This window comes from Sinohyriopsis cumingii, chromosome 13 (genome assembly GCF_028554795.1).
Source record: "Sinohyriopsis cumingii isolate HCF-2022 chromosome 13, ASM2855479v2, whole genome shotgun sequence".
Lineage (NCBI taxonomy): Eukaryota > Metazoa > Mollusca > Bivalvia > Unionida > Unionidae > Sinohyriopsis > Sinohyriopsis cumingii.
The window spans coordinates 42,326,759-42,337,922 of NC_142973.1; the positions used below are offsets into that span (position 1 = coordinate 42,326,759).

Consider the following 11,164-nt stretch of genomic DNA (forward strand, 5'->3'; position numbering starts at 1 on the left):
TTTACATCAAGACTCCATCACCACATGGTTAACTTTGTGATATTGAAAGTACATTACATTTGTGACTCTTCGTATCATTGTGATATATTATTTTTGTTCTTCAGTGCTCGCATTGGTCTGCAGGAGGATCTTGAAGATATGAGGAAAGAGGAAGAAGAACTGAGGTTGAAAATGTTGGCTAAGAAGAAGTTAAAAAAATGAACAACAGTCTTATCTTGTACCTTATTGATGTTTTGTGATCAATCAGTGTTTGCACCAGCTTTCCAAGACCAGAGGCCCTTAGGACCCCTGGGTTCATTATATGCGTTACTTCTTTCTTTGAGGTGCCCTGCCTATTTTATTATCATATACTTTCAATATTGCTTATTCAGATTTTTTCTACAGCACTGCAAATATATATCTTGTGTTGTTCAAGATCAGGATACCTACGAAAAGAATTTAAGTAACTTAATGCCTACACATAACTCCATCATGGGTTATTTTTTATCAGTTGCTGCACATTTAAAAAACAAGGAAATCTTATTTTTCGTTTTAGGCATCTCTTAGCCAACCTTTTTGTGTAGGATTAGCAATATTGCCCTATGTACATTTTATTCTTGAATAACCTGGGTATCAGTCCTGGTTCTGGTATAAAATGCTGTGGCAGTGCCCTGATTGAGCTTGTCATTATTTGCAGTTCACTTATTTCATAATCCTTGAAATACATAGTACATGTAATTGCATTTATATCAGATTATTGGTCAATTTCTGACTACTTATTATATCTTGTGTATAAAATATATGTATAACTGAAAATAGAAGTTGCATAATGTAACAGATTAGGGGTTGCTCTGTTCCACTTAAGATTTTAAGCAAATGTCATAGACCTGGCATGGTATGGGGTTACACATTATTGCATGTCAGATCCTGACTTCATTTCACTAAACATCTCAAATTCTCATCCTCCAATTAAGATTTCTAAATGTCCTTTTTATTAACTTGGTTGTCAACAGTGTTTTCTGCACTTTACATTCATCTGGTATCGTGGATTAAAAATGAATCAAAGTATCATTAATTCACCTATAAATAGTCATTATTTCTCTGAGGAAAATTTTAGGACAGTCTCTGATTTTGAAGAGATCCTCAGATCTCTTTAAAAGAATTCAAAAAAATCCATCATACACATATTTAATACTGAGTTATCATCCTTACTACAGTCTCTCTTTTTTAAGCTTATCTAACTCTAAAATGTCAGTATTATCAAAAGTATTTTAATTGCAGTTATATTGAATCTCAAATTTAGTTTTAAAAAAATAGAGAAATTTTGTGCAACCACAGTCTTGGTTACTGCTTTTTTCAGTTGTTCACTTTCATGTATAGTGTGATTGCGATTTATGCTTGGGTTACATTTTTGAAGCGCGTGCATAATTTGAGATTAACGTAAATTTAGATTATTTTCTCCATATAAATTCAGTATATTAAAATTATGGGATGTTTCTGCAATGTAGAATTAAAATAAAAATATAATAAAAGTTTTCATAAAAAGTATATGGAAACGAACTTAAAGCATAGGAAACAAAATAAAAACATTAAATTATGAATTTTAATCAGAACATATGTACATGTTATTAAAAACGAAATCTGCGTTGAACAGTAGAGTTCTTTAAGCCACGTTGCCAACATCCTTTTTCATCCTGTCCGTTATGTTGTGGTGGGTATAGCAACTTTTCTGGTTCGAAAGGGAGGTTCCGGCTTTCATACTTTTTTCAGCACTGTCATGTATATGTATTGTTCTACATGTACTTTCACTAAGGTTCAAAGTATGGTTTATCATGGTGGTACTCTGACCTGCTTCATACCTTTTCATTACTTCAAGTTTATCCTCTAAAGAAATAGCCTTCCTTGGTCTCTTCACACTATCACTTGCTTTTCTTTTAGTTGCCATCACTAATAACCTTCCAAAATTGTAACAAAAAAATTGTACATGTACATACGTACACAGCACTGAGTCCTCAATAAACAGAATGGTGGGGGTAAAAGAGCTGGGCATTGTGCGTAATGGTTGCCTGCGATGGTGGCACAATCTATCTCAATAGTAGCAATCTTTTTCACATTTTTCACCATCTCGTGTTATTTCAAATTCACATAAATTGAGACTGCGTAAATCGTGATCACACTGTACAGTAATGCTGCAGTTGTCTTCAACCAGCTTTAATTCCCAAAATCTAATTTAAATTGATGTGTGTAGTAGTGCGTATGGCACAAAAGTGGATCTGGGTCAAGTTTTTAAAAAAATCTAACTTAAATAACTATCATTCATTAGAATGTTGCCTCTGATTTGTCTCTCCTTTGACTAGTATGGTTCATTATTTCAGGAATCGTTTTCTTGTAAATGGAAACTATATATTGTTTATGAACAGACCTTTAGATTGGATGGAAGTTTCACAGAGTTGTTTAGTAAAATAGAGTAATGTTATTAAGGTACATTAGTATCTGCCCATTGGATCTAACATTATTAAGAATTGCAAGATATGACATGGTCATTATAAAAAAAAAACATGCTCCCAACATTGCTTCAATGACATTTTTTGCCCCCCCCCCCTAACTTTTTTTTCTTTCTGACCAGTATGTATGGTACAGCCTTTTGTAAGTATATAGAACAGTGGATGTTACAAGTCATATAGTGTTGAATTTCAGAGCAAATTATTTACGTTTGTTCATCAAGTCATTAAATTTGTGTGCAAACCCACTGCCTCTAAATATAGCAGTAGCATATAGCATTGGACTTGTATGTCCATCCCATATGTATGTGTATACATGCCATGTGCAACTATTCCCTCATCTTTGCATGGATTGTGTTATTAGATATTACTGACATGTGAACATGTCCATATTGCTGTTGTCATGTTGTAATGTATTTTTCCAAAGTTATGCCCCTTTTTAGTGCTAATTTTTTCTTTCTTCCTGTTATATGATTTTATGATAATTCATATGTGTACAACTAGCCCTTCATCTTTCTATGTACTGTATTGAAACTTGGCAGACATTATTGATATGAGGTTATTATGCACATATGGTTCTATCATCATGCTTTGATACATTTTGTTTTAGAGAGGTATGACCCTTTTTGCTAATAACTGACAATATATTTGATAATTCTTAGAGTGCAGTAGTCCCACAGCTTTTGATGAATTGCCCTGAAATTGGCAGACATGATCGTCTCTGGATGATTTTGTTCATATCCGTCTGTACCTATGATCTTTGGGCTTTTCAGAGTTATGCCCCTTTTCGGTGTTAAATGTATGGACTGTATATAAAATTCTTGTAGAGACCTCATGTCCCACAGCTTTTGATGAGAATGTTGTTTTCATGTTTCAGTGATTTTTTTAAATAAGTGTTACACTTATATATTTTTAAAAAACCCATTTTAAATCTTTTGATATTCATACAGATAAATACAGTTTGATATGCATAAGTTCTGCACAAATGTAAATAAAGCGTAGACTCAGTCAGAAATAAGGCAGTCCACTTGAAATACATGCTATCCTTGCAATATGGATAAGTTCTAAGTTATATTGAGATAGATCAATTCCATTTTGACACCAGTGACACTTGTAGTAAAATGTTCATGATTGAATGACATTTTTGTTTACATTTTGTTTGCAACTTGAGTACACTGTTGATAAAACTTTTGACTTGCCAATGATTTTAAACATTGTACCATCAGATTTGTGTAGGACTACATTCTGCCAGAAATCTGTCATTTCTACTTAATTCACTCATTCAAACAAGGGGGCAAGGTCATCCTTGTACTACAAATACATTTTTAATACTATTTCCTTTTAGTAAACATTTTTACAATAATTTCTTGAGGTGAGCAGAAAAGTAGCAGTACTGTTTGCATTTATTCCATCATAATCCACTGTTCATGATTGCATATCTTAATATAGTTTTATATGGCTATTAATTGAACACTAATTTTAAGGAATAGTTATAGCAAGAGTAAAAAAATAAATGAGAAGTGAATTCTTTCTTTAATGGGACATTATAATAAATATTTAAGTTTCCATTAGATTTTATTACTTTAAAGATGGTTGATTATCATGCCAAGCTTCCAATTATGTCTTATTATATTTGAAAGATATACTGGCTGAGTACTAGTTTTCATGATGTACCATTTTTGTGGTTATCTGTGCATGCCCACTTTGCATGTGAAATTGATCACCTAAACATTTGCTACAAATAGTTTGTGGTTTTGCCTTGTTGGTTGGTATCACATAAAAGCATGCAGATGCAATATAAAATCACAGAAATTCTCATCAGAAATGTTATTTACACTCAAGTCACACCTGGAGTGCTGAATATCTGAAGAAAAGTTTCATTTCTGCCTGTATATTCACTCTGCAGGATGTAAAATTTGTCCAGTGATGAATAAAATAAAATGTCTAACCTAATTATGAATTCAGGTTCACCTTTTCTGCATAATTGCAAATGGTGTCAGAAGTGGGATCATCTCAGATTTAACAGAGCTTTACAATTATTGTTTTATTATTCTTGTATGCTCTTTTTTGTGTTTCAGACATTCTTGACAAGTCAATGAGGTTAAGTAGCCATATAACGTTAATTTATTTTACACATTTCATGTTTTCGTTGCCTTCTGAGAAGGAAAATAATTTGTTTGCGGAAATTATAGTAATTATGCATTTTTGCATAGTAGTGCATTTTGGGTTGGTCATATCAGATTTTTGAAATGTCATCAATGAAAGAACTTGTGGAACTGGGGAAACAGTTTGGCAATGAGGGGGAGTCTTTCAAAAATTTTGTTCGTCATGAACAGGCATGAGAAAGGGATCAGATGTTTAAATGAGAGGGAAATCGAAATGGAGAAATTAGAGATAGAGCAACAGGTAGAGCAGGAAAGAAAGGAAGCCGAAGAAAAAAGATGGCTTTTAAGAAGAAGATGGAGTTAGAAAAACAGGCCAAAAAGGAAAGGATTGTATGGGAAAGGGAAGAGAGGGAAAAGATAGAAAAGCAAGCAGAAAGGGAAAAGGTAGAACTGCTTAAAGAAGTAGAGGATAGGAAGTTAGCAAGGGAAAAACAAGTGAGGTTAGAGGCTTTGGAGATAGAAGATAGAAATAGGGAGAGGGAGTATCAAAGAAGAGCTATTGCCAACCAAAAGGGAGGGGGAACAGGATTCTAAACTGAGAGGTCCAAAATTACCCCCATTTGAAGAAGACAAAGATAACATAGATAGTTATCTAAACAGGTTGAAAAGGTATGCCACTGTACAAAAATGAAAGAAAGATGATTGGTCACTTCATCTTAGCACATTGTTGAAGAGTAAAGCATTAGACATGTATTCGCATTTACTAGCTGATGATTTGCTAAATTACCTTGCATTGAAAGAAACACTTCTGAAGAAATGTGAGCTAACTGAGCAAGGGTTTCGCAAGAAGCTCAAGTATAGAAAACCTGAGAGAGGTGAGACATTCACCCACTTCATCGGTAGGACGTGCAGTTACTTACAGTGATGGGTGGAATGTGGTAAAGTCGTCAAGATATTTGAGGGTCTTATCGATTTCTTGCTTCGGGACCAACTACTGACAACTTGTGGCAAGGAGTTATATTTGTTCTTGAAAGAAAGGTCCTTCACGAATATATGTGATAAGGCCACACAGGGGGATTTATTCGCTGAAGCTCGGGGAGGTTCACATAATGTCATCTCGTGAGACAGCAAAGGCAGGAATCAGATCAAGGACAAAAAACCCAGGGAACTTGATAACCTGGTAGGGATAACTAGGGAAGGCATAAGGACAAGCATTGTTTCACTTGCAGCTATTTTGCCTGAATTGCCCCCACGCTTGCACACTTCTCAAAGATTGGAATCGATGCAAGATTATTGTATATTTTAATCATCTGGATTAGATAATGAGTCAAGAACTTTTATTCTCTATGTCTGTCTTGTTTTTTACACAAAATACCAAACTTCCAGCTATTTATAGATTGAGAATGTGATTAGTGCTCATTTCAGTTTTTTCATCATGATAGAGATGCGCAAAAGACAGCATATAATCAATTAAAGCCTATTTACTTGTATTTGTAGTCATCCATTTTCAAAGGTTATTTTGTTTTTAGTGAAAATGTACTTTGTTGATTTATTTAGTATATAAATGCTGTAGTTATTATTGGATGAAACAAATGCTGTGATTTATTTGTAGCTGTATAACATAGTTTTATGTGTAAGTAGCTTTATTTGAGAATCGGATTTTATAAATCAGTTATGCAGTTATATATTACACTGAAATAGATCAGTCATTCATGTTGAATGAAAATGCTCAGTCAGAAGACATCATGGTATATCTTCTTATTGCTGTTGTGCATGACCTAAATTGTTATTGGGTAAACAGAAACCGCTACACTAATATTTTTTATGTATCTTTACAATTATTTAACTAAGGCCCCACATTAAGATGTGAGAGCACCATAGTAATTAACTTTTCTGTCCATCCATCTGTTCACACTTCTTGTAACAACCATAGTTCTTAAATGCTTACACATAATTGGATGACAGTTGGTTCATCAGTTTTTAATTACACATAGATGTACTTCTTAGAGGTTTTGACTTTTCCAATTTTCGAGAAGTTAATGTCCTTGTTTCCATCAATTTTGAATCTCCACTACAACAGATCTTTGTAGCCATTATAGCTCAGGAAACATTCAAAATATTCTTGTACAATTTGATGGGTTTCTTGTTTCAAATGCCTAGATGTGCCTTTTAACATTTGTTATGATCCTTTACAATTTTCTTGCATATTTATATAGGATGTCTTGATTAACTGGCTTGGCTCAAGAAACATTCAGCGTATTCTGATGCAGTTTGTTGTGAATATTGTCCATTAGACTTGCATATGCCTTGTATGGATTTAGTCTTCTCTACTCCATTTTGGACTTAGTTATGTCCCTTGTCAGGCAAGTGCTCATTTTCACTTGGAAACATGGAATGCAACTTAAAATTAGCATAGTTCAAGAAACGTTCAACATATTTTGATGTAATTCTTGACAGAGTTATGCTCCTTGTCAATCCACAATATATTTACATGGGATATTAATTGTAATTGACATAGCTCAATAACCATTTAAAATATTTTGATGCAGCTGGATATGAACATTGCTTCATAGTCCTAACTGTGCCTTGTATGGGTTTTCCTCATCAATTAAAGAGAGAATTATGATCCTTGTCAATCAACTTAATATCTTTTCCATTGGATGATACTTCTATTGATTAGACCTTGAAGAAGCTGTATTTCAAGCATTTCATGTCAACATTGTTAGGAGCCATCTTCAAGCTTACGAGTTCCTATGTTTAAGGCTCATCTGAGCAAATCGAATTGAAAGATCAGCACTTTTCCTGCAAAGCATTGCAAATGAATTATGCACTTGAAACTATGAGATGTTATGATAAAGCTTCAGATTTTAATGAGAGAATTTTCGTCTTTGCGTTATCCTGTGGTGATGGATTTAATATTCCTTCATCATATTGGATTAAAGTAAAAATAAACTTTGTTCTTGGGCCTAATGAGCATCTTGAGTATGCTACGACATGTAGAAAAATAAGTTACGGATGAAATTGTTAAGACAATATTTTTCATTTATTTAGGGATATTTCACTGAAAAGGCTGTTTTTGAAGTCAAATCTTCACCTCTCAAAAATAAATTGATAGTAAAACCTACTATACACAAACGAAAAATTGTCTGTAATGTTATGAAACAGACAGTTCAAAAATTAGTTATGCATGATATAATATATTTGTATAGAATTTCATTAATTGTAAAATAAATATTGATTATTTTTCCGTGAAATTTTGTTACATCTGTTAACAATGTGTTTGCCATTAGTAATGAAATATCTGAAATGTGATAGGAATGTACATATATGTTAGAAGAAAACAGAGTCATACCATTACAGTATGTTCCTTGAAAGGATAGAAAACTTTCAACTGCCATCTTTTGTGCAATATTTTGTTAGTGGTTGATATTAATGAACTTAGCACATCTGAGAAGAACAGTTTTCATTTTCATTTTTAGCTCACCTGTCCATAAGACTATCTGAGCGCCTGGTATGACCATGCATCAGTCATGCAGTGTCCATCCTGCACCCACCAACTTTTGTTATTGTAAACTTTTCTCAAATACCACTTCACCAGTTTAGTTCAGGTTGGCAAATTGCATCATGGCATGAAAGGTTTTAATATTTGTACAAATAATACTGACTTACCTTCAAATATGGCCACCATTATTACAAATTGAAAAATTGACCTAATGACTGAAAGTGCCTTGGCATTGAAGGCTGTAAATTTTATTCAAATTGTGCAAATCTGCCTTAAAATATGGCTTCCATTGTGAAACATAGGGAAATTATTTTCTTAAAAACTGATAATTCAACCAAACTGGTCAGAAAGCTCACTAGCATAATTTTTTTTCAAATTTGTACAAATGATACTGACCAAGTATCATCATGCCAGTCTGCCATCAAATATGGTTGCTGTTACTACAAATATAAAAAAGAGCACTCATGCATAATGGCATATAATTTTATTCAGATTATGTCGATTAGCCGTATAAAAAAAGTGGCCACCATTAAAGAAATAAAAATAAACCTTTACAACAAATTCTACTGGAAAGCTGCTTAACAGACTTTTACCCAAATTGACAAAAAGTATTATGGCATGATTATCTTTAAAGTTAATAAATTTATTGTAATCCATCATCAAATATTGCTGTTTTTATTAATAAACAAAAAGAAGTTGAATGATTTTGAAAAAATGAGTGAACAGCATTGGACCAAAAGCACCCTGGCCTGAAGGGATTTCAGGTTTACACAAATGATGCCTCTTCACCCATTAAGTATGGCTGTTGTTAATAATACTTTAAAATCTTAATAATTTTTTCTCTACTGACAATAGACAAATCATTAAATGACTTCTTTGCAGAAATTCAGTAAAACATTTTTTACCAAATAGGACAGAAAGTGTTCTAGCGTAAGTGCTTTGAAATATGTAGCAGTGGTGCTGATATGGCCTAAAATATAGCCACTGTTACTAAGATAACATTTTCGAAAAACATAATTTGTAAACAAATACTCCACAGAATTGTTAAAAAATTTGACAGAATTCATAATGGCATAAAAAGCTTGTATATTAGACAAATGATGTTCATGTACCATCAAATATGGATGAAGATGCAAAAAAATGTAGAAAAACCATTAAATATTTGTTTTTATAACATGTGAGTCGTAGTAATATGTTTTTAAATCCCAAATTGTTTTTAAGAAATAAATAACCTGTTTGTGCTTGATGGATGAAAGTTTGCATTGACAACAAGTCCTGTGCAATTTGTTAACCATTAGTCATTTCATCCAAAGATATTCCAAGTTTGCCAAGATAGAAGCAACATTCTTGGTCCAATTTGAAAATATATCTTCTTACATGGTTTATTTAACTGTTCCACAAAAATAGTTCATTCTATTCCATTTTACACTGTCTAGATTAGTACATAACTTAATGTTCAATAAGGGAATAAATAAATTCAATGCAGTATCATCATAAGACAAGTGTCCTTTGGAACTCATTGTCTTGATCTGCATCCATATATTGATGTTTAAACCATGTGTCGGACATGCAAAACAATTTTCAGATTTTTGTAAACTCTTAACTTAATTTTGCTGCTGCTTTTGTGTCTCGCCATGCATTGATAGGTGTGAGAAAAAATGGTTTATGTGGAGGGCTGTAGTGTCTCTTAAGGAACTTTGATTTACCGCTAAAGTGTATATACTGTGTATTTATTTAATGTCATATAATTTCTGATTTTTAGAAAGTGACATGATTTGTTATTACTTGAGCACTGTTCTTTCCAAGGACCTGTATCAGATCAAAAAAACAGGGTCATTTATACAAAAACTGGTTGTAAAAAACCTTGTCATTCTTACAGTTTCTATCTCTGATCATTGACCATGTGTTCTCTATTGGTGCCTGACATAATACAAATCAGTAAGACATTTCTATCAGGCAGTGGAAATAGATTGTCATCCTTTTTTTGACAATGAGTGGACTATTTAGTAAGTCAGCATTGGATGTGCTCAATTCAGACTGTCTAAAATCTACCATAATGGTCTTTATTTTCTGGGGGCTTTTTCAACTGCCCTTATTTGTGCCATAGATGCACCTCCCTTGCAGCAAGGATGAAATGAGTATCATCATCTAAAATGAACTTTGCTGAAGTTTCCAGATATACCTCAGATGGGTGAGTGGGGGTTCAGTTTTATTCATAGGAGTATATTTTGCATTGTCTTTAAAATTTGTGGCCTACAGCAAAAAAATATTAACAGAAATGTATATCCAATGAATAAACGTGAATTCACAGTACATGCATTGCTTTGTTTTTTTAATTAAGTCTTGAATATTTCCATACTTGTGCTTCTCTTGTCAGTACAGTATTAAGTCTTGACTGTTTCCAAACTGGTGCTTCTCTTGTCAGTATTAAGTCTTGACTGTTTAAATACTGGTGCTTCTGTTGTCAGTACTTGTGATAGTAAACAGTAAATTAGTCCATATTTGATGTCACTGTCGAGAAATGAAAATGAAAGAAGAACTCGTTTCATGCGGCTTTGCCTGGCTGTTGTGACCGTGAAAGACAACATGATGTTCAAATTATGGTCGAAAGATCCAGAAGGAATTCTCAGTAGCAAATTATAGCCAGAGACAGATTTGTCTGATCGGTAGTACGAGACTAAATACAGAGTTTCTGACTATTGTAATGTAAAGAACCACCAATGAGAGTAAAAAGACACAGCTCTCCTGAAACATGTCTGATCTCTTTCGCACTTTCACAACCTTCCTTAGGCGTGTCCATGATTATTATCCTTATGAATACTTTAGAAGAAACATTCGTAATTTGCATCCTGACCAGCAAGAACACATTTACAAAGAACTTTACAGATTACAGTTAAACGCAAAGAACAATTGCATCCTTCATGACATAGGCGTTTTAACCAGTGGCACCTGAATGCTATAAGAGGATCAATTGTTTTAAAAGTGTTCAAATGGTCAGATATTGATCAGGTACTCGTAACTAAGAAGAATTTCAATGATACGTAACGTGTAACAGTGGTACACATAATATCAGGGGA

General features: G+C 33.3%; 1 protein-coding gene across 2 annotated transcripts in view; it reads left to right on the forward strand.

Annotated features, from left to right (window-relative positions):
* Window positions 1–10,400, forward strand: part of LOC149785290 (uncharacterized) — a 53,649-nt gene extending 43,249 nt beyond the window's left edge. For both annotated transcript variants that reach the window (XM_089979165.1, XM_089979166.1), the window contains exon 6: window positions 105–10,400. In XM_089979165.1, the coding sequence (XP_089835291.1) occupies window positions 105–201 (97 nt within the window). In that variant the 3' untranslated portion in view covers window positions 202–10,400. The remainder of the gene's footprint in view (window positions 1–104) is intronic.
* Window positions 10,401–11,164: the final 764 nt, after the last annotated feature.